General features: G+C 42.5%; 1 protein-coding gene across 13 annotated transcripts in view; it reads right to left on the bottom strand.

The window, feature by feature from the left end:
* The window catches only part of nfia (nuclear factor I/A), a 460,777-nt gene that overhangs the window by 18,713 nt on the left and 416,876 nt on the right, over positions 1 to 25,188 (bottom strand). For 12 of the 13 annotated variants that reach the window (XM_078218530.1, XM_078218532.1, XM_078218523.1 and 9 more), the window contains one exon: positions 23,684 to 23,775. The exons of the other annotated variant lie outside the window; for it this stretch is intronic. In XM_078218530.1, the coding sequence (XP_078074656.1) occupies positions 23,684 to 23,775 (92 nt within the window). The remainder of the gene's footprint in view (positions 1 to 23,683; positions 23,776 to 25,188) is intronic. 13 annotated transcript variants of the gene reach the window in all.

Below are 25,188 nucleotides of genomic sequence, written 5' to 3'. Positions count from 1 at the left end.
GTATAACCATGAAGAAATACTAGTGTGCACAAAAGCAAGATGTGCAGAAACAGATATTTGACACTGAATTTTGTGCTCACATGTAGACCTGACTGATTGCCTCCGGTCTGAGGTGTGAAGTTCTTTTTGCTCTCATATTATCACCACCACATGGATTTTGATTACTTTAACACAGGAAGTGTGGACTGTTTTTCTTGTTATTGCAAGTACCAAACTCCACCACGTATGCATAAATAAATCAACTTTCAACATTAAAAGAGCATTAGCAGCTGCCTAAACTAACACTGTTTGATATGTTAGCCTCTAGCCACCTGTGGCTAATTCATCAGGTGCAGCTAATTGCATTTTTGATTAGTAAATAAAAAAATTATCATTGAACGTTTGATCTCAATACTCAAATTTACATTACCTATGTGCTTGAATATTTTTGAGCATGTGTTGGTAAATGGATAAGATGAAAAGCACAGTATGGAAGTGTTTTTTGCTGTTCCAACTCCTCTCCAGCTGGGTGGGATTACTCTCACCTGGCTCTATTCACCTGCATTGCTTCTCTTCCTGCTCCCACACTGTAAGCTTTTGCGGCCCCCAAGTATCTATCCTTGGACCCTCCTACTTCTCAACTACTTCTCAACTACTCGCTACCTTTGGGGACCACATCCAAAGGTACAGCATTAGTTTTCACATGTACGCTGATGTTGCCCAGCTCTACTTGACTACCACCTTACTCAACTCCTTCAGTTGCTGAATTATCACACTCCTTACCCAACATCCAATTCTAGAGACAGAAATTTTCTCCAATTAAATGCTAGGAAGACTGAAGCCATCCTTTTCAAACCCTGCTCCAACCTCAGTTCCCTTGCTACTAACTCCATTCTTCTCCCTGGCAACAGTCTGAGATTAAGCCAGTCTGTCCATAAATTTAGTGTCACATTTGACCCTTTGGACTTGACTATTTCCATGCATTCCAGATTGGTCTTGCACATTCTACTCTTTGTAAACTGGACGTGATCCAAAACTCTGCTGCCCATGCCTTAATGTGGACCAAGTTCCAATCATCCATGATCCATGTTTGCTTACCTACATTGTCTCTAAGTTAAGCAATGAGTTGATTTTAAAATTGTCACCTTTGTTTTCAAATCCCTCCGTGGCTTTGGTCCTTCCTACGTCTGTCACCTCCTCCAACCCTCAGGCCTCTGATTCTGGCTTTTTGAGTGTCTTCGATTTTAATTGCTCCACCATTGGTGACCGCACATGTAGTTGCATTGGCACTAATCTCTGGAATACCTTTGCTACATCTCTCTGCTTCTCTACCTTGATTATCTCCTTTAACGTATTCCTGAAAGCCTACCTCTTTGACGAAGCGATTCAGTATCATATTTTGTTCAAAATGCTCCTGTGAAACCCCTTGGAACATTATATTCATTTTGTACCTTCAGCCTAATAAAAGTTGTTGATTTTGATTTGATTACTGAAATGAGATGCTTGTTAATATACACGTGAAGTATATTTTACTTGTATTATGAAAGTATGGTGGATTCTACTGAAGTCATTGCATGTGCTAAAATGGTGTTGTCATGGCCACATCAGTGGATCGTGGACAGTTTCCTTTGGCTCACAGCTCGAACAAATAGAAATCAATAGTACCCATTACCATCACAATATTATACTAAAGTTAATTCCTAACTATAATAATCAGTGCAATTTTAAACAACAAATAAAATGTATCACTCCAACTTCACTCTATTTTATTTTTATTTTCTATTGTGAAAATTCTAGAAACGCAATCACAGGAATGTTCAAATAAAGCCAAAAATCTATTCAGGCCAAGAAATATCATCGTTGGTTCAATTAAAGCAGCTGCAACCAGTCTTTGAGAAAAGAATCTTTTGGATAAGATAACAGCTGGCACATTGCAGGAAACTCATTTGAGGAAAACAAAACTTTTTTAAAAAGTAGCATCTTAGTAGCTTGTTACCCATACCTTATTTGGAGAAAAACTCAAAATAAACACTGGCTACAACTGTCAGAATCCATTTTGAAACTTTACCAACTTAAGTACAAGCAAACTGGGGAAGTGTAACATTTGATTAGTTTGTTTAGTTGGAAGGTGGGGTTGTTGGAGCCAATCTAATTGGTGACACTAAATCCTCCAATTTCAACGAGAAAAATAATCCAGTGGCATGGGCTGACATATAGACAGCTGGTATTTCTATACAGCTACTGAAAGAAGGAACACTTGCACAAGTGAAATGGGTGCTAAGATCTAATTTACTTAGCCACTTTTCCCGGATGACATATATTAAGCATCACATTGCTTCAGTTGGTAGCACTTAACTATAACTTAAAAGGTTATAGCCCATAATTTCTGAGCTCTGGGGCATCATACCTGGGAGATGCCCCAAAGATGTGCTGGGGGATCCCCACATCCTGGAAGCCCCCATGTAAGGGCTGCACGACAATTGCCTAGGGTGTTCAAACTTCAGGTGGTCAACTGCCCTGCAATAGGAACCATTTGATACTGTGATTTAAAGTGCAAATTTCAGATGTTCTGGGTGCCTTATGGTAACAGTTATGGAAAAAGTTAGAATTAAAACCATGTCTAGTTTCTGGGAACTCCCTCAACCTCCCACGAGACTCACTACGTCTGTGCTGGACCTCTAATCCAGCCCACTAATTCCTCCCCCTCCTGACCAACCCCCGACTGCCTAAGGATGCTGTAAAAAGGGCCATGTCCTCCTTACCACCGACTCATCTGCCCTCGATGAAGGCCTTGGGAACCTGCTGCATTGCACCTTCCTCACTCAGTCCAAGTAGGAATGTTAGGGAGAAAAGAGTGGCTTCATTTCTAGGTAAGTAACAAGGAATGGAGCTATAATCCAACTCCGAACGCCAGTCCGCAGAAGATTCGGGCCTACAGGTTTATGACTCTCAATGGGTATAAGCATGTGATCTTGATTAATACTTCAGTGCAGTGCTCTATTGTTGAGGATGCTTTCTTTTGGATGAGATACTGAGCTGAGGACCCGTTCATCCTGAAAGATCACATGGGACTGTCCATTCCTGATGTTTTGAGGACTGAATTCTCTAATTTGGCCATGAAACATAGTCAATTATTATATTTTCCTACATATACATACTTGATTTTTAAAAATCTTTTAAAATCTCAGAATACACGGTAAAAAAAAAAGCAAAATATACCTGACATTGCACAACACAGAGAGGGAGCTTTTGGATTTATTAGCAAGGGGAGAACTGTGCCTCTGTAGTACTATTGTCTGCCTAATTAAAACTGAAACATTTACTTTCCAGTTTGCTAATGGAAATGAGTGGCTCTTCTCCCAGACTGGGTGAGGGGATCATTGACTTGAAAAAGACATATTCAATGGTGGGTGGTTAAAACTGAATTAATCCCCTGTTGCAGACTCAGTAATCAATACCGCAGCCAGCCAGCTCCACTAAGGTGCTATTGAAAACTAAATCAGCAAATCTGGCTTATTAGTGAGCAATCTGTCGCTGATGGAGTTCAGTATGAAGAGTGCAAGCTCATCCACTTTGGACCCAAGAAAGACAGATCAGAGTAGTTTTTAAATGGTCAGAAGATAGCATCTGAGAAGGAGCAGAGATTTAGGGGTTCATGTACAGAAATCACGAAAGACTTGTCCCTATTGACATCTTTCCACCTACGAAAGATGAAGGGCGCACAGTATGTAAGGTGTCTTCATGTGGCGCACCTTTGCAGATGGCTTAAGAGGCCGATCTTTGCAAGGCAAGTTCTGCCACAAGTGCTGCACATAAAGCTACCAATTGTTGTGGGTCAATTGTGCCCTGAATGAACTCTGCATCACCAACATCTACTTCCAGGGCATACACTGGCACAAGATCCCATGGTATCTTAAGGTCTGGACATTAGCACCAACCTGGTCATGATGCCTTAGAATGTTTTACTATGCTAAAGGTGCTAAATAAATGCAGGTTGCTGTTGTCACTAATCCTCTCCATTAGTAGAAAATCATTTTTTGGTGCCCATTGCCTTCACAGACTCTATAATTCCTTTCTGCATATTATGACAAAGTGGGATCATGTGATTACATAGGACAAAAGAGCAAAAGCTCAACATCAGTCGGCACTCTGTGTCCATTTATTGTTATCTGTTACTTTCTTCCGAGGTAACAGCTAATGCTGCTCATTATAGTCTGCGTGGCAACTGTTCAGCAGTACAACATGCTTTGCTTCATCAATGTGAACATCTGCATGCTGAACTCTGACCCCATGTGACAGCAACTGTCTGTTAGAGTTAGCCTCATTTATGTTGTTATCCTGATGTTGGGTGAAAGGGAGGGTTAAATGGTTTCTGCGACAAGATACAAATCCAATCACTGATCTGACTTCAGCAAGGGAGAGAAGTACGTGAAAAGATTGACCTCAACGGACTTGTTAGAATTGGATGCTGCTTACCAGACTTTAATTAAGACTCTTCAGGTAGAGATTCAGTGGCTGGACGCTACTGCAGCCCACACTCAAGCAGCTGCATGATTCATGGATTCCACCTCTAACCTCGTAGGCAACATGCAATGCTTCACTTGTGTGTGCTGCCTTGCGGCCATGCCTGAGGGTTTGCTACACCATAAATCTGAGGGATAACGAGACATTTTGGAGAATGCTGCACAGGTGTGCCTTCACAATGACCTGGAATTCCTTGAAGCTGCAACTGCTCTGTTGCCAGTAGCTCACTGGGGGTATGGCAGAACGGGAGCAGCGAGGAGGAACTTTCTGGCGAATAATTGTCCAGTGTAATGTGTTGCAATGTGGCACGTGGGGTGGAACAGGAATTGCACAGTCAACTGCCCATCTAACCAGACATTTGCACAGGTGTTACATCTCTCTGTTAAACACTTAGGGCTGAATTTAATGGCTGCAATGTTGACCTGTCTACTAACACCAGTGGCAAATCTATCACTTTATCGGAATTCTCGACGGGATTAAATGTCAATCAGGCAGTAAATTGTCAGCAATAGGGATATCTGTGCCTTTAAAATTGGAGAGCCCACACTCAGGAGCTGTTGGCCAGAGAACCGGCAGCTCTTCCCTCCCAGGGATTGGTTACTGTGCTGGCATTGCAGCATTCCCTGGAGTAACCATGATGAAGCAGACCTCTAAACAGAGGTGAGTGGATAGGGTTTGCCTGGGCCAGTCAGGAAGGTAATGGTAAACATGTTGGTGGTAGGGTCAGTGCTGAATCACAGAATACTACAGTACAGAAGAGGCCCTTCAGCCCATCGAGTCTGCACTGACACATGAAATGCCCTGACCTGCCCACCTAATCCCACTTGCCAGCACTTGGCCCATAGCCTTGAATGTTATGGCATGCCAAGTACTCATCCAGGTACTTTTTAAAGGATGTGAGGCATCCCGTCTCCACCACCCTCCCAGGCACTGCATTCCAGACCGTCACCACCCTCTGAGTAAAAAAAGTGTTTTCTCAAATCCCCCTTAAACCTCCCATCCCTCACTTTTAACTTGTGTTCCCTCGTAATTGACTCTTCAACTAAGGGGAACAGCTGCTCCCTATCCATCCTGTCCATGCCCCTCATAATCTTGAACACCTCAATCAGGTCACCCCTCAATCTTCTCTGCTCCAATGAAAACAACCAATGTCTATCCAACCTCTCTTCATAACTTAAATGTTCCATCCCAGGCTGCATCCTGGTAAATGGCGGAGGAAATGTTCGTTCAGTGGGAGTGGTCCTTGCCGCTTGGGGATACCTCCACGGGATACAGAATGCCCAATCAGAAGAGTCCCTCTGAGCTCACAGGGAGGCTGCCAGGTTTTACTGGGTTAGCACACATGTCATATGGTCCCCTCCGTGGCTCATCCATTAATTGGCCACTGAAGAGCCTCAATTGGCGTCCAAGGGTGGTGGGGGAAGACATTGTCAACCTTCTTTGCCCCTGACTTAATCAGGGGGAGCTGCAAAAGCGATGGAGACTTTGCTTTCTGGCTTCCCTCCTGATTCCACAGTCCCACCCTGCTTGCTAGCCTGCTCCTGGAGGGAAAGCGGTGGAGTTAAATTCTGTTCTTAGGACTATAATGCCTTTCTGTTAAATACGTCAATTTTAAAACACAGTTGGTCTCTTGCACCATCATTCAGCTTTTTCTGAAGAAATTACACTGGTTTACAGGAAGTCAATCAATTACATGTCACCTAACTGCTTCATGCAAACGTGAAATCAATTCACCACTCCACAAGGGCACAAGTAGCCAGCATCACTGGGTGCTCCATGTTTATATTTGTACTTAAATGATGCAGATGCTCAGTGCATTACAATCAATATAATGGTGCTATTAATTACAGTGGAGTTTATTTTCTGTAGACCGATAAGAGTACTGAGGCAATTCTCCAGCCCTACACACACCCTGGCACAAATCACATTATGGTCAGAGAATTGCGCGAGATGGGCCAAACACGATTTGTGCTGGGGAGAACCCCTTTTGGGATTATAGGCATTTAGTGAGCCAGGCATTTAATGAATGGGGGGGGGGAGGGGGAAGGTTTTCCCTCTGGGGTCAGGCCTGTTCCCTATGTCTGTAGGGGGATGGTCACAATGTCCATGGGGTGGGGGGGGGGGGGGGAGGTGGAGCTTTGAGGAGTCGGTCTTGTCAGCCTCCTTCAGTCCTGTACATCTCTTTGCCAGTGGGAATCTCTCCAAGTTCCAAAAAACATGACTAAGTTTGGGAGAATTGCAATCTGCATTGCACCGACCCACCCGGTAGAATGCTCACCACGTTTTCTGTCGGAGATGACATTCGTCATTTTTTAGGAGAATTCGGCCCACCATCACTGGTTGGTATTATTTAGGACTGAGAAAAGGAGGCCAAAAATTGGTTAGCATTCTAGATTACCCTGCTGCCTTCCCCTTCCTCCTCCTGGTACCCTTAAGGGGGTCTCTTGGCAAAGTGAAGTTATGTAGCGTATAATGCACCATCGCAATCCTTAGAAGTTCTTATCTGAATATAGTTGAGTGAAACCTTGGTCGATACCGGGACCTAACTGTTAAATGTCTACTTGATGATGATTCTGGTGGCAGGAGTGAATCTATTGCAGTGGTGCTCAGTTGGTACCCTAAAAGAAGCCACAGCTATCATTTACCATAATAGCAGAAGGGATCCTTAAATGTCCCAGGATCCAATCAGACATGCATTTCCAGTGGTGGGCTAATGAACAAAAATGTGGCAGCTGCTAGAATAATTAGCATTATATTCAATATGAGGAGTAATCTCTTTCACCAAGGTATTTGATGAGATTGTCAAAAGGATCATGCATGGCCATGCGAGTGCAATTGAATGTTTCTCTGGATTTTGGGGAATGGTGCTACAAAGCTCTCATCAGCGTGCTGCTACACCTGGAGTATTATGTGCAGTTCTGGTGTCCTTATCTGAGGAGATCCTTGCTATAGAGGGAGTACAGTGAAAGTTTACTAGGCTGATTTCTGGGACGGCAGGTCTGTTATATGAGGAGAGACTAAGTTGGTTAGGATTCTATTCACTGGAGTTTCGAAGAGTGAGAGGGGATCTCATAGAAACTTATAAAATTCTGACAGGGGTAGACAGGGTAGATTCAGAAAGAATGTTCCCAATGGTGGAGGAGTCCAGAACAAGGGGTCATAGTTTGAGGAGAAGAACTGAGGTGAGGAGAAATTTCTTCACCGAGGGAGTGGTGAACGTGTGGAATTCACTACCACTGAATGTAGTTAAGGCCAAAACGTTGTTTGATTTCAAGAAGAAATTTGTTATAACTCTGGGGTCTAAAGAGATTAAGGGATATGAGGGGGGCGGGGGGGGGGGGGGATCAGGATGTTGAATTCAATGATCAGCCATGATCAAAATGAATGGTGGACCAGACTTGAAGGGCCGAATGGCCTACTCCTGCTTCTAGTTTCTATGTTTCTACATGTCTACAGAGAAAGAAAGACAGCTATAGCAAACAATGTATCTGTAAACTTGTTTCATACATCTGTGCACAATTAATTGGATAATAATGCCCTTGGAGACAGCATGACACAACACTATGTTAAGAAATTCAAAGTGGTGGTGGTCTTTACAGCTACTCGTATTGTAATGCCCTGTGGGAACAGGTGGTCTGTAAGGCAGTGCCAGCATGCAACATAAATTATAACTCTGTGACAGTTTTCTATGTGAAGCACAACATATACAAACATTATTCACGACTCAAGTGCAGATAGGAGCACCTAAATTGGTATATGCAAGTGTGAAAATGCAGGTGGGTGGGGTTTACCACTTGGGCAGTATGACGAATCTGGCCTCAGAAATAGAGATAGAGAACTACTTAGACAAATAGATGCTATTGCCATCTTTGTGTCGCATGTAGAGGAATAAAATCTGAAGCTCCAAGAATTAGGGAAAACATGGATCTGAAGCAGGATTCATCAGGAAAAAAGACTGCAAATGGTAGTGGAGAAGCAAAAGTTAGAGTATTTCATTGTTTGGCCTACATTCTCATGAGGACATTTGTTTTGAATTTTAGTATATCTGTATATATTTGAACAGGTGCTACTTGCTGCTGCTTTCATCTCTGGCGGGAAAATGATCACTGACATTCCAAGGAGGCAGGATATGATCTACTGCACACCTGCCTCACTTATGCTCCTGTCAATCTCAAAAGCACCTTAAAGTTAGGAAAGAAAGAAAGACTTGCATTTGTATAGTGCTCATGACCACTGAACGCCTGAAGGTGCTTTACAGTCACCAACGAAATACATGTGAAGTGTCGTCACTGTTGTAATGTAGGAAACACAGAATTCAGTTTGCATACAGCAAACTCCGCACAAACAAAAAGCTAATAATGATCAGATTATCTGTTTCTGTGAGATTGATTGCGAGAGACATATTGGGCAGAACACCTTGGGTAAGTCCCCTGCACCTTTTCAAAATAAGAACATGGGATTTTTTTTATATCCTCCCGAACACGATGATGGGCCTTGGTTTAATATCTCATCCAAAATAAGGTACCTCTGACACTAGAACACCAGCCTTGGTTTTTGTGCTCACATCTCAGAGTGGGACCTGAAGCTGGAACTCAGAAGGGAGGGTACTACCGACTGAGTCATGGCTGAAAAGCTCAAAGACAAGCCCATGCTAAGATACTCTCAGTTTCTGCTGATGTCCTGCTGATACTCCAGTGAAACCCGATGCATTCCTTCTTAATCCACCAGAAGATATAGTCACATTTCCTCCAGCATCACAGTGCTGGGATTGATGCCACTGCTGACTTTCCCCATGTGAATCATAACAAGAATTGATATCAGTGTTTCTTTGGTCCTCTGTCAAAGTACCTGTAAACCGATGATGGTCGAAGACCAATGCCAGAATGCTGAAAATGCCAATGTACAGATATGTTCTTCTATGTATCCCGCTATTTAGCCATCTTTAAGAGCATCTATTGCTGGATTCAAGACAATCCCCTTTCAGCCCATTTCATATGTTTGCAACTAGATGTAAAAGGCTAAAATTTGGATCATTTCTGGTATTTAATTTGGCTTGGAGCTCCTTTCTCGTAACATCACTCATTCTACTGTCTTGTGCTCAAGATATGTTTCATATTTTACAGATCATTCCAAATATCTCTCCAATAATAAACTTTAAAGATTTTTACACACAGATCAATTAATTTTTCCTCTTTTGATGCAAAGACCCTGGGAGGCATTGTCCAATTTTAAATAGTTTAAATGATCTGAGGAAATGTTATAACAAGCCAGTGATTTTTTAAAACATCAGTGTTGATTCAAATGCAGTCAGGAGCACTGAATCTTTCAGAGGCCAACGCTGCGAGTTGCAGAAGTAGTTCGCAGATGAGCTATCTCCCTCCCATCATGGGACATGCACAGGAACAAAATATTTAATGAGAAGTAAAGAAAAAGCCTCTTAGAGAGTGTTAACTCTGCCATTTCGCTAACTCAAAGAGTATTTTATGCTTGAGTAATAGCTTCCTCTCATTATGCCTTTCTTTTGCTCATGAAAAAACATCAAAGGGCGCTGCTGGCCTACCTGCTCTACCAGAGGGGTTTTCAGGATATTGCGGTGCAAATTCTAAAGAGCCCGAGTGTCAGCTGCGAAAGACCCCTGCCGACAGGCCAGTTCAACACAAATATTTCACCAGTCATTACATTTCGGAAATCTCTTGACAAAAGACAGCTCATTTCCTGCTTTCTTCCCCTCTTTTTTTTTTCTTCTTTTTGGAAATAAAGGATTGTGGTCTTGTTGGAAAATAATTACAATAAACGTATTCACAGCGTTAGGATTATAAGGAAAATGTCCGGTTCCTGTTAATCTAAAAGGGCAGGAAACATGCAACCGCGATAGAAAATATAGTAACATGATTAACAGGCATAGCAAGACATTGGTTTTAGTTTTTAGGAAATATGGTCAGCATTAGGTGAGCAATTAGATACAGGAAGAGCAGCCTGCCCTTGTTAATTGCTTATTCTTTTGTCATAAATAGTAAGCAACAATAACAATCACTTAGCCACCATGTCTGGGTAAAATATTAGCCCTTCACTTATAGTATGTATCAAATTGTAATCTTATTTAAATATATAGCATTACCATTGTAGATACAATTATAACTTTAATTTTGCTTAGTCTCACACAAGGTAAATGCAGGTATTATTGCAGTCACTAACTAACATGCATTTGTACTTTTATGCAGCCAAGCTCAAAAATGTCTGAACATTTCTCTTAGTCACAGCTTGGTCAAGGTCTGAAACGTTGCTTATTTATCTGTCACATTTTTATTTTGTTGGCTGATGGCAATGCCACTTCTGTCAGAGGTTGAGGGTTTTATGAGGACTATCTGACTGCACTTGGGCGCAAAATACATTCTTTTGCCGAACACTGGCAACTTCTTTCCACCCCCACACCACGCACTCCCTTTACTTAGGAATGCAGCTCTGCAGCAAGTTCAAGTTCATGCCACAGGAAGACACTCTCGAGCAGCATGCAGTGAGAATTAATTTTCACGTGATTTCTTTGAACCTCTGCTATGCTACAGCAACATTGTTTCCAGGACATTGAAAGGAATTTTCTCCCAGTTTTTAAAAAACTATCCATACACAAGATGAGCGGCATGATCTTAGTAGTGAGACATTACCTCTTTTGTTTCTGTATTTGCTGAGGCTTGCCTTCCAATAATGTTTCCCTTGTAAATAATATTAATCCCAAGTAAATATTGAATTTAAAAACATGTAGTTCTTGAATATTCCTCTAAATATGATTAAATAGTATCAAACTTTTATTAATTGTAGATATCACATTACTAAATAAATAAATACTTTATCAGTGTTCACTTACTACCAGTAAATATAATTTGAAGGATTAGAAGGAATCAGTGGTGCACATTTTGAAGCATTCTCACAGTTCAGGGAACTTATTGCTCACTGAAGTTGCACTGGACTGATCTTGTGGAATTTCTCTAAGTTAACCATCATTACTAATACTTGATCTATACTGGGTCTGGTGCTGAGAGCGGGTTTACCATTCAACACGATACCTTCCAGTTTAAAAGCAGCAGCAGGATGCCATGGCAGGGAGAAGGAACCCTCTTTTAAATAAATGGCCTTTGCAGCGAGGTCACCACTGTGACAGGGTTGGGGGAGGGAAAGCCCCTCCAGAGTTGCTACTGCGGAAATCAGAAAGATAGGGAGAGCCTCGTAAACCTGCCCAGAGCACTGGCCCCTCTGCCTGCCATCAGGAACTTTCTTCCAGGCAACTGCAATGTATCCCATCGCACCTGAAAGTTGCCTGGAAAATCTGAAGTTGGCCACTGATAACTTTCATCCCCACAACCGCCCCCACCCTCCACCGGTGAAAATGCCCTGGTGGCAGGATGAAGCTAAAATTCTATGCCTGCTTACCTCTGTTCCTGCCCTTGGTGTAAGCCAAAAATTCAACCCCATGTTTAAATTAATGCATGGTTAATTTGTAATGAGGCCTCTTAAGATAATCTAAAAGGTTTTCTGGAAGATCTTGCGTAGGCATGAGTAGCTAGTCCTGTACCATCTTCTGTGAGAAATATGATTGATTATGAAAGCACAATTGAAACACCTCTGGAGATGATGTTGCTGTCTGTATGGCTAAAAATTAGGATCACAGACTTGAAATTTGGTGGTACAAGTATTTAATGTTTGAATTCTAGATGTAATTTGTAATGGCTTGCTGGTTTTAGGTGATGAGGAAGTGCTGGCTATCTATCACCCTGACCTACCTTCTTCTCATACAATGCTATTGGAAGTAGTCAACATTCCAATTAGCTATTTATCTAAGGGGTGGCATTATAAAGTAAAATAAAGTTTATTTATTCGGTCACAAGGCTTACATTAACACTGCAATGAAATTACTGTGAAATTCCCCTAGTCGCCACACTATGCTGCCTGTTCGGGTCAATACACCTAACCAGCATGTCTTTCAGAATGTGGGAGGAAACCGGAGCACCTGGAGGAAACCCACGCAGACATGGGGAGAATGTGCAAACTCTGCACAGACAGTGACCCAAGCCAGGGATTGAACCTGGCGCTGTGAGGCAGCAGTGCTAACCACTGTGCCACCGTGCCGCCCCGGGCATTGGGTCAGCTGTCCAAACTGAACATCGGTCAGAGCAGATACCAGCAAGTGTGCATACATCTTTCATGTATCCCTCCACAGGTCTTTGACCTGTGCCATAAAATAAATGTATTGGAGGGTTCCAGGTAGGAATTTCATTGGTGCCAGTAACAGTGGTTTGGGGAAAAAAGTAAATAATTTATAACTTGCCCAAAGATTTCTGAGAACCCGAGTGTCAAGAGTGGAAAATGGAGAGTTGAGAAAGTACTGAAATGCACTGCAGCATTATTTCCATTAACCTATTAATACCTACTCCCTCCTTGGAGTCCAAGACACCCATTTGAAATGAATGATTAAGGTCTGACATGCAGACAGCACATTGGGATGAACATGCACCCAAATGAAACGAACTGTCCGCTTGTTGGGGTTGACCGATTCCATCATCATAGTTCCCTCCTTGTGTAGAAAATGCCAGCTGCATTCTGTGCAGAGTTTTAGCAGGGCGTGATTTCTGCTTTTGGCTGCCCATTTCGCTACACTTCAGTGGGTGACTAGAAAATCTAAGCTATTCTCTAAATCAGGAAATAATACACAAATAAAACATAATAGCACAAAACATGTTGGGGTAGAAATCTGTCTTGCACAGGGATGCAGAAGGTGCAGCCAATGGAATTAAGTATCAGTCAATTTGATATCATTTGTTTTGGACCGATTGAATTATGGCCAAAACCTTTGCATCTTTGGGTTTATGACTTAGAGTGCATTCCGTGGATAGATTATTACGTACAAAAGTTAAAGCTTATTTATTAGTCATAAGTAAGGCTTACATTAACGCTGCAATGAAGTTACTGTGAAATTCCCCTAGTCGCCACACTCTGGCACCTGCACCTAACCAGCACGCCTTTCAGACTGTGGGTGGAGACCGGAGCACCCAGAGGAAACCCACGTAGGAGAAGGCGCAAACTCTACAGTGACCCAAGCCGGGAATTGAATGCGGGTCCCTGGCGCTGTGAGGCAGCAGTGCTAACCACTGTGCCACCGTGCCGCCCATTCCTCTGATATAAGTGCACCACAAGTGAGAAAAAGAAAATCTGAGATACTTTGTGTGGGATCCTGTCATGAAGTAATATGAAAGGTAACAATGATATTCTTGAGAGGTGCAAGCCATAAACAGGCTCGTTAAACATTTAAACCCAGGTTTTCTAAATGAACCATGAGTATTTTGGTGAAATTAAAAATGGCATAAAACAAAACAAACCTTATCTAAGCTAATCCTTTTCAGGGGGACGTGTTAGAATTAAAAATACAGAGAAAGGGTAACTGTGTTTGCTGCATTTTCTAGCATAGTTTAACATAGCATAGAAGCAGTCCACTGAAACTTGTCTGCAGGTCATTGAAATCAAGGCTGGATTTCAATTCAAAGCACCTAGGAAAGAAAATCTGCCAGTGTTGTCTAGTCATACTGCTTATTGAATGAACTACAGATCCATTTTATCGATAAGCTGAATACTTTACTGTCAGTTGTGCCAAAATGTGATCCAATTGCAGTCTGAGGAAAGAAGCAGAGGGGGAGAAAAATGCTGCAAGTTGGTCAATGTCTCCGTCACCTACAAGAAATCAAACACTACCTTTCTGTGAAACCATGCAGTTCTGCAGAGCTCTGAACTGGAGTTAATTAATAATGCACAACCATCTGATTAACTGAAGTGCTCTTTCCTGTGTAAACGTTTAAAGATGCATAAGGTAGAAAAAGTAGATGTCATATTTTAGTTTTGATGCAGTGCACTCTTGCCTTCCATTCCTCTCCTTCAACAATTACTTACTATGCTGACAAAGTCAATAAATTGATCTTGCTCCTGACGTTCTATACAGCAAGCTAATCCAATACTGTGCTATCTGCAGTAAAAATAATCAGGGAAGACGGATGGAAGAGGCAGCAGTAATATATGTACATCTCTGCAATCCGCTGGCACCAATCTATTGATAGACAAATGTTTTTAAAAGCAAAATCAGATTCTTCAACAATTACCTCAACACCAAATGTTCACAAAGAGTGCCATGTTCCAGTGACGCTAAAGCAAACATTTAACTATTTTAGAAGAGGATTGCTTCCAGTGGAAATAGATACATTTGGTTCGGTTCTGGTGCTGTAGCTTTTGTTCCACTTACACCGCAGGGCCAATTACAGATTACCAGCAGCGGTGTGTATGGAAGGTTACACCATCGCAGTTAAGTGATTAGGCTCCAGACATTCCGCAAATACCATGGGAAGACCAATATTGTAAGGACTGCCGAGCAACAGCTAGAAAGAATATTTGCAGAATGGTTGGATTGTGCTTCTGACAGCAACATAGATAGCTAGAGATAAAAGGCCAAGATCCCGATAGGCATATGATGCAACAATAATGAAGTTCTTGACTAATCATGACAAACAACCTCTGTCTAACGCAGGAGGTGAGAAGTGGTGGAAAGCTCTGGAAACCCTAGGTTCAAAGTCACCTTTTTCTCCTCTTGAGACTGGGACCATCAGGAGGAAGTCCCAGTGCCACCTTATTTATATTACACAACCCATAGCTATGCATTGGGTTCATGAATAGTGTAAGAGCCATACATCAATTTGTGTATTTTATTTATATCATGTCTTTTGGATACAATGGAAATGAATTTGGTCATCAGCAGCATTACAATATCAATGGAAGGAACTGACAACCTGTTCTACACCCCACCTTCTTTTATGTCAAAGACCAATTTCACCCCTATTGTTTTTGATGTTTGAAAAACTCCACTGCGGGTTGAGAAAGAGGGAGTCATAAGAAATGTTGTAAAAATGGGATACTGAGACTGTGATCAATCAAATAAGGCCATGTTAGCCAAGCAAAGGGCCAACTTTTATCACTGAAAAGTCACAAGGTTTCCTATCTATGTAACATGTGATTATATCAGAACTCCAGAGATCATGGGTGGAATCTTGCGCAGGCAATGGGGGTCTCAGTTGTTAGGTGGAAAGCCAGTGAGATCCCTGTGTCGCCTCTTTTCGAGATGGCTGGCTGGATCTCCTACCACTTAGGCACTTGGTGGGTCAGCGGTGGGCATTTCCTTGGGATCAAGACCCCTGGGAGTGGAGGCCTCTTTAAAAGAACTGGCAGTCAATCAGAGGTGAGTAGCGCTATTGAGGAAGCAATGGCTGCAAGTGGTATGGCACCTTTCCAACATCTAGTATCATGGATGGACCCAGGTGAGAGGTGAGTAATGGTGGGAGGGGTGGTTGCAGTGTGGGGATCATTTGCTGCAGGGAGGGTTGGGGGGTAGGGGATCAGATTGGGGGGGAGGGGGGTTAGGGAGGCTCAGCAGCAAGGGCATGGGCTCCTAGTGGGCCACCCCTTCCTGATTCCGGGTCCCATGATCAGGCTTTGGGAGCCTTTGAATGAGGGTCCTCTCCGAGGAGTCTGTAAGTAAACATACCAGGGTTGGCTTGTTGCCCTCCCTGCATTGCAAGCACCCTGTCCTCCGCTGTATTAGCACTAGCAGCACAGGGATGAGGCTCTTTAGTTGCCATGGGGGTGCCCACTTAAAGGGCTTAATTGGAAGCAGTTCTTCCCACCATAGACTTAATCTGGATGGAGGTGGGAAGGTGGTGGGGTCCCCACCTGCAACCGTCCCACTTGATTAAATGCACCCCCCTCCATCAAACTCACCAGGGGCAAGGGCACAACATTCCATGCCCTGACACATAGTATAAATGGTGAAAAGTTTACTCCAATAATTAGTGCCACATCCAGCCGTGAATGGTGGGGGATAGTTAAACAACTAACCAGAGAAGGAGTCTCCACAAATACCCATCTTCAATGATGGAGGAGCCCAGCACATCAATGCAATGAAAGGCTGAAGCAATTGCAAAAGTCTTCTGCCACAAGTGTTGAGTGGATGATCCGTCTTGGCCTCCTCCAGTGATTCCCAGCATCATAGATGCCAGTCTTCAGCCACTTGATTCACTACACGTGATAGCAAGAAACAGTTGAAGGCACTGGATACCGCAAAGGCTATGAGCCCTCAATATTCCTGTAATAGTACTGAAGACTTCTGCTCCAGAAGTTGCCTCACCCCCAAGCTGTTCCAGTGCAACTACAACACTGGCATCTACTGGGTGAGGTGCAACATTTCCCAGGTATGTCCTATACACAAAAAACAAGAAAAATCCAATCTGGCTGATTCCTATTCTCTATCATCAGTAAAGTGATTGATAAGGGTCATCAACACCGCTGTCAAGCAGCACTTGCTTAGCAAGAACCAGCTCTCTGAAGCTCCGTTTGGGATTTGCCAGGATCACTTAGCTCCTGATCTGTAGCCTTGGTTCAAATCTGAACAAAAGAGTTGAATGACAGCCCTTGGCATCAAGACCGCATTCAACCGAGTGTGACATCAAGGAACTCTCACAAAACTGGAGTCCACAGGCAGCAGGAAGTAAACTCTCCGCTGGTTGTAGTTACACCTAGCACAGACGAAGATGATTGTGATTGTTGGAGGCCAGCTATCTCAGCTCCAGGGCATCACTGCAGGAGTTCCTCAGGGTAGTGTCCTAGGCCCAACCATCTTCAGCTGTTTCATCAATGACCTTCCTTCCATCATATGGTCAGAAGTGGGAATGTTCGCTGATAACTACACAATGTTCAATACCATTTGTGACTCCTCAGATACTGAAGCAGTCCATGTACAAATGCAGCAAGACCTGGACAATATCCAGGTTCGGGTTGACAAGTGACATTCGAGCCGCACAAGTGACACCATTTCCAACAAGAGAGAATCTAACCATTGCCCCTTGATATTCAATGGCTTTACCATTGCTGAATCCCCCATTCTCAACATCCTGGAGATTATCATTGACCAGAAACTCAACTGGACTAGCCATATAAATACTGTGGATACAACAGTAGGTCGGCACGGTAGCACAGTGCTTAGCACTGCTGCTTCACAGCTCCAGGGACCTGGGTTCGAATCCCGGCCTCGGGTCACTGTCTGTGTGGAGTTTGCACATTCTCCTCGTGTCTGCGTGGGTTTCCTCCGGGTGCTCCGGTTTCCTCCCACAGTCCAAAGATGTGCGGGCTAGGTTGATTGGCCATTCTAAATTGCCCCTTAGTGTCCCGGGATGCATAGGTTAGGGGGGTTAGTGGGTAAAGATGTAGGGATATGTGGATAGGGCCTGGGTGGGATTGTGGTTGGTGCAGACTCGATGGGCCGAATGGCCTCTTTCTGCACTGTAGGATTCTAGGTCAGAGACTAGGAATCCTGCAGCAAATAATTCACATCCTGACTCCAAAAAACCTGTCCACCATCTACAGGGTTCAAGTTAGGAGTGGGACAGAATACTCAACACTTGCCTGGATGAATGCAGCTCCAACAACACTCAAGAAGCTCAAAACCATCCAGGACAAAGCAGCCCTCTTGACTGGCACCCGATCCACAAACATCCACTCCCTCCAACACTGATGCACAGTAGCAGCAATGTGTACCATCTACAAGATGCACATAAGGAACTCACCAAGGCTCCTGAGACAGCACCCTCCAAACCCACGACCACTACCATCCAGGAAGACAAGAGTAGCAGATGCATGTAAACACCATCACCTGGAATTTTCCCTCCAAACCACACACAATCCTGATTTGGGAAATATATTGCTGTTCCTTCACTGTCGCATCCCGGAGCAATTTAGAATGGGCAATCAACCTAGCCCGCACATCTTTGGACTGTGGGAGGAAATCGGAGCACCCGGAGGAAACCCACGCAGACACGAGGAGAATGTGCAAACTCCACACAGACAGTGACCCGAGGCCGGGATTCGAACCCAGGTCCCTGGAGCTGTGAAGCAGCAGTGCTAACCACTGTGCTACCGTCCTTCAAAATCCTGGAGCTCCCTCCCTAATGGCACTGTGGGTGGAAATACACCACATGGACTAAAAGGTTCAAAAAGGCAGTTCACCACCACCTTCTCATGGGCAATTAGGAATGGACAATAAATGCTGGCCTAGGCAGCGATGCTCACATCCCATAAATGAATAAAATAAATTATTGGTCCCTGACAGTCAGAAAGTGCACAGGTGGGATGTTTGTCAGGGTTATGGGGTTGGTGAATGCAGTGGGAAGGCCAGGGGCAGTAATGACACCAGGTTTCACTTCTGCTCTTCCTGGCCCAGAAGGAAACCAGCAATGTTTTTTTGTTAAACATACCATATTTACTTTTTATGTTACATGTTGTTAAAGCATGGTGCAATAATATCACAGAGCCAAAGTTATCTATTTATCTCCCAGACACATTCCTGCAAAATCTGAGGCCAAATAAAATTCATAGATTATTAGAGTGAACAGCAGTTCTTACATTTTAGGAACAGCCTATTAACTTACCCTAAGTCTCTTGTAATTTGGCAGTTTATTAATGACTCCTCATGCAACTTGTCAGGCACCAGAGAGAATGTGGCAGCAAAGATTGGTCTGAACATAAACACTTCATGCCTAAAAGCACATTTATCATCACAGGAAATGAATGGGAGCAAAATCCATCTACCATCCAATTTTATCTTCTCGGACTTGTTTGCAAGAGGATAACCTGCACAAAAATCTACTAAACCATTCTGTTGTTAACCATTTCAGATAGAACAATAGACATGAAGAACATCAGAGCCTAGCTTTGAACTCCTAGTAGGAGGCATGTGAGCATGGCTAAGTGCGTCAAGTAAATTATCTGCCCATCACCTCTCCAGTATGAGGTCTGGAAAATATTAACTTGTGGGCCTCATCTGTATGCTGACTGCCAGTCTCCCAATCAAAGGAAGCCCTGAAGGCCACCACTGGATTCTCCATGATAGTCAGTAAGTGCATAGCAGGGGGACGCTGAGGGCATCTTTGTCAGGGTGGGTGATTGTGAGGCAGGGGAAGGAAAGCCTGAAGGCAGGGAAGGCACAAAGTTTCATCCTCTGTTTTTCTTGGCCCAGAAGGAAGTCAGAAAGATCTTTTTTTTTAAACACACCTTCCTTCTCTAGGTCTCTTCTGGTTAGTCTATTAAGGAAGCCATGAGTAAAAATTGCAATCAAGCCTGAGGCACCATTAGAGCCTGAACTTCATGTTTCTAGCAGAATACCAGTGCCATCCGGGGAGGGAGTTGCCATCAATTGTGCTTAAAGGCAGCACCTTAAAGTGACATCTCAGAGAAAGCAATGATGTAAGAGGGGAACTTCTGGAGTGTAATCCAGATTCAGTATTTCCCACCAATATGGGATTAGTGCGCCTTTAGTGGTAGTTAATGTCGGTGCAGACTCAATGGGCCAAAGAGTCTTTTCTGCGCTGTATGACTCAATGTAGTATAAATGGAAATGTTCAATTATATTGATGTTCTTATTGAGGTAATTAAATTAAATTGCTAGCAGCAAGCACACAAGAGGCTAGATACATCATGTTTATGAGAAAGGGAAGTTTGTTAGTGAAGGAAGAGGAAGGGTAAGCTGTGTCCCATCACCTGACAGGATTGAATCAGCCCCTGAATCAGCACTTGTGTAAATTCAACCTCCAGGATGGGCCTTGTTTACTATGGCACACAGTCCGGATGCATAAATCAGTACAAATATAATGCAATCCCGAGGTCAAATCTTCAGTCCAATTTGACATCTGAAATGCAGCATCACCTAGTCATAAATAGCATGAGTGTCTCTCGTATTTACATATAAAGTGGGACTCTTAGCAAAATAGGAAGAATCACCTCCCTACCTGGTTGGTTGTTTAGTTGAAAATGTTTCACACAGATTCAGCTGCCTTAAAATCGTAGTTGCTCTGCAACCTATTTGCCAGTTTGGGTTACCTGTTACTTTCAAGGTCAGTTATTTAGTGCTCTTGCGCAGGATTTTCTGGAAATTGTTTTCAATTATTTGGAAATAAATTAAAAATCAGCAAGTTATCATATAAATACAAGCACTTAAATATAGGCAAAAATGCCCACAGATGTCAAGAAAGGTCTTGATAGGACTTAAAGAATTAAAATGCTTTAGCTGTCTGGTGAAACAAGTTGTAAGCACTAAGTCGCTGCTTGCATTTTCTTGTTCAGACAACAGTAACTGTAGATCAACAGCTTAAAGAACTAGGACAGTTCCCTGGCTTACTTGGAATTTATTATTTTTTAAAAATGCAGTACACATGAAATGAAGCTTTCGTGACAAGGCCCCTATTAGTGGATGCTTAAGGTTTTGATTTAGAACACAGCTTATGCAGACCTTCAGATACGAATTCTGAAGCTTTAGTTATTCTATCTCTCAGTAAGCAGTGTACTTTCTGCGACCCTTCCTTTCTCAATCCAAGAGAACTCAATGGTATGCTGTTTAACCTGTACTGTCTGAACAGCTGTAAACTAGAGCTGCTAATAAATAGAGATAGCAAGCAAATGTACTATGCTGCAGACAAGTCATTACAAAACTGTGTAAAGGCAATGCATTAGCAGCAATAAATTTTCATGTATCTTCGAGTATGTCATCATTTTGCAACATTATCAGGCTGATTTGTTCCTTTGTTAGTTTAAGGAGCAATATATTGTTTCGCTAGAATTAATGAAGTTCAAAATCTTAATTAGACTTTGTGCTGTACAAGAAACACAACTTTGTGACTAAATGCTTACAAACTTAACACTTGCAGTTTCAAATTGCTAGATTCTGAAGCATTCAAATAGTGAAATTAATACCAAAATTACCAATTCTTTACATTAGAAATTTGAGCAAAGGTCATTCTTTCTAATACTAGCATTATGTTAGCAAATTTGACAGTGCAGAAAAATATAACTAGCTATAGGGAAAACACTAAATAAGGAAAAATAAAATTTTGGTAGCTCAGTTTTTCTTGCCCCCTCCCCCCACAACTTAACATTTTAATATTTTCCCCCACCACGTTCACCCATCCCGCTGTCATAGACTATTTCCCAGTTTAACAAATGCACAGGCAATCTAAACTCTAATCTCTCCCAGAACCTCTGTGGTGAGCACAAGAGAAGCTTGGAATTAGTGAATGATTTTGTCTCTTACTTTTTCAAAGGGCACCGCACATTTGCATTTTCTTCTCCTCCCTCCTGCAGATCTTTCAAAATCACAAATTTACCATGCATTCACAGACGTAATCTATCTCCTCCTCCCAGTCTGGCGCATATGATGCCAGCACATCAATACCGCTATTGGTTGTCTCACAGATAGAACTTGCTGCCTTAAGGATTAAGAGTTCTTGGAATAAATATTTGGTTAAAAGATTAGAATTCGGGCACAAAACAAGTTTTTAAGCCAGGAACAACTGAGGCTACCTGCATGAGCCATCTCTTTTTAAATAACAAGGTGGTTCAATTGCCCATTTATAATATCATTTGTAAACTACAGAGCTTGCACTTGCGAGGGCACTCCAGTCTGCAACTGATGATATTGAAACTCCACGTACTATCTCATCATCAATCACTGCTTATGTGCAGGATCAGATTGCGGTGGATACAGGGTGAAAGTGGAATAATCCGGAATTTCTAGTACATATGAACCCTACAGGTTTTAAGAATTACATTTTTGAGAAGATTAAATTCCCAATACTTCAGTGTGGTTTTCTGTGAAACTTGCCTTTTATTGAGTGATCCGTACAGTTTGAGATTATGCTCTCTTTTGAATGGGAAAAAATGCATTAATCGTTGATAAGACATTTAGAGACTTTACTATGCAAGTAACATGAGACTGGACTCAGACCGAGTGCCAGTTTATAGCTTTTCACAGCAACTGTCATTATATACAGGTATTGCCCATGGCCTCCCTTGCTCACTGTTAAATTAATTTTAAAAAAATCTGGTAAATAAAATCATAGAAGTCATAGAAACCCTACAGTGCAGGGTAACAGATGTTACTTTTTCAAAGAAGGTATGGTGAGCATTGCATCATCATAGAATCATAGAAACGCTACAGTGCAGAAAGAGGCCACTTGGCCCATCGCGTCTGCACCGACCACAATCCCACCCAGGCCCTACCCCCATATCCCTACATATTTACCCACTAATCCCTCACGCATCTCAGAACACAAAGGGGCAATTTTAGCACGGCCAATCAACCTAACCCGCACATCTTTGGACTGTGGGAGGAAACTGGAGCACCCGGAGGAAACCCACGCAGACACGAGGAGAATGTGCAAACTCCACACAGACAGTGATCCAAGCCGGGAATCGAACCCAGGTCCCTGGAGCTGTGAAGCAGCAGTGCTAACCACTGTGCTACCGTACTTTAGTTTGACCTTATTTGTGATTAGTATTAATTCATAGATTTTTTCCCCTCAGGTCTCCCAATTTGAAAATACATTAACAGTTCAAAAGTATGAAAGTGACAAAACCTATGTTGAAATTCAGATCAAACAATTATTAACTGAAGTAATGCTGCTTTTCCGAATAATGCAGAATGAAATTCTATGGCACGTAAACTTTTAAAACAGTTGACACAAGCAGTTTTTTACATTATGAGCTAGAATTTATATAACACTTACTTTGTTTTTTCCAGAACAGCACGAAATAGTGAACATAGAAAACACTAAGATCAAACTAGTGGGCTGATGCACTTCATTGGTTTTCCGAAGATAAAGAGGGTGACAACATCTTCTCAACTTTATGATTACTTGAAATACTATCAAATGGCAGGCACCATAAAAGGATGCATGGATTTTACTTTCAGCTAACATGAGGACTTCCTGCATCTTTCAATAACAAGGTGTATTTTTTGGGTACATGAATAGGGAAGGAATAGAGGGATACGGACCAAGTAAGGCAGAAGGTTTTTTTTAAAGTTTAGTTAGGGCATCATGATTGGCACAGGTTTGGAGAGCCGAAGGGCCTGTTCCTGTGCTGTACTTTTCTTTGGTCTTTGTTCTTCTTTGTATTCCCTTTAGAGCTGGAGCGTAAAGACATTTCTGAAAGATCCCCGAAGGCTATTACAATATACTGCCTGAAAGCAGCAAAAGAATGAAGTTCATTGCACAGAGATACAAGGCCACAAAAAGCTACACTGAATACAGAAAGGTTCAAAGCTGCCCACCTGTGGCTGTTGAGGGATATTTACAAAGCTGGGATCCCGTGGTCCAACACTCACGAATCGGTTTGCAGGGGAGGTGCTGGGTGTCGAGTAGGCTGTGAAGGGAAGGGATACATGCGTTCAGGAAGCAGCAGTGGGTTGCACACAAACAACAAACACCTTAAGCCTGACTGAAAGACAGCAGGGTCTGTAGAAGCACTCACCAAAAGATATGCCTGGTACTCCTTTAACACCTGATAATGGGTTTGAAGGTCAAAAAACTACAGTTTCCAGTTAAAAAAGGGGTCACATATACAGACAAGACAATGATCTTTTTGTAGGGTTATAATTACAGTGCTACAACAATCCCACATTGTAAAACAGTATTAAAACTTCATTTATTTGAGAATATATTAAAATGGAAGCATGAATATAAAGGGTCACAGAAAGTACGACTGGTTAATATCCGTCATCTGTGATGCAAGGGAATGAGGAAGTGATATGAGTTAAGTGAGCTAAAACATAAACAGTAGAATTGAAATGAAAATGTGACTTAAAGTGTACAGTGAGGACAATGTTTCAGTATAGAAAATAATTAAACAAAACTAATGATAGATAACTAACATTAAACTAGAACCTCTGGCAATAAAAATAACTTGTCCCCAGTTCTCAAAAATTTAAGACCTGTTCCTGTGCTCCTTCCTTCAATGTTTCATATGAATAATAAAAGCTAAATAAAGGGAAACACGGCTTTTAAAAAAGGAATTTTACAGGAGTTTGATATTGCCTTGATTTGGTCTTGGATAAGAGTTACATGGCATTTAAAGACACTCAACTGGAAATTGTCAACTGAAAGAACCACAGATATTGGGGTAAAAAGTGTCCTGGTCACCATATGTAGCAACATGATAAAAAGGTTTATGAAAATTTCCTTTGGGTATTTCTCATAAAATCAAAAATAGACTGTAAAAGAATGTGAGGAATCATTCTAAATATTATTATGTTGCTACAGGTAACAGCCAGAAGAATTCTTCTCTCAAATTCTTCCTCCAAGAAGTTGCCAAATAAAACTTTATTTAAAGTGTAGTAACATTCCTATAACTTTCCTGGGCTAACGATTCGCTGCATACAAGTGAGCTGACATTGCTTTCCACTGCAGACTACAGTAAAAAAACCACCAAGATGCAAATGGTCTTCCATTGTTCCTGTTATCTCAGCTGACACAGCTTAGTTCAGTTGGTTGGATGGCTGGTTAGTGATGCAGAGCAACACCAACAGTGTGGGTTCAATTCCCGTACCGGCTGAGGTTTATCATGAAGGCCCCGCCTTCTCAACCTTGCCCCTCGCCTGAGGTGTGGTGACCCTCAGGTTAAATCACTACCAGTCAGCTCTCCTCCTCAAAGGGGAGAGCAACCTATGAATTTTTTGGGGGGTGGCACAGTGGTACACACTGCTGCCCCACAGCGCCAGGGATCCGGGTTCAATTCTGGCCTCGGGTGACTGTCTGTGTGGAGTTTGCACATTCTCCC

The sequence above is a fragment of the Mustelus asterias genome, chromosome 8 (genome assembly GCF_964213995.1).
Source record: "Mustelus asterias chromosome 8, sMusAst1.hap1.1, whole genome shotgun sequence".
In the NCBI taxonomy this organism is placed as follows: domain Eukaryota; kingdom Metazoa; phylum Chordata; class Chondrichthyes; order Carcharhiniformes; family Triakidae; genus Mustelus; species Mustelus asterias.
The sequence above is the reverse complement of the archived record's forward strand: the minus strand, read 5'-3'. Positions and strand labels throughout refer to the sequence as shown.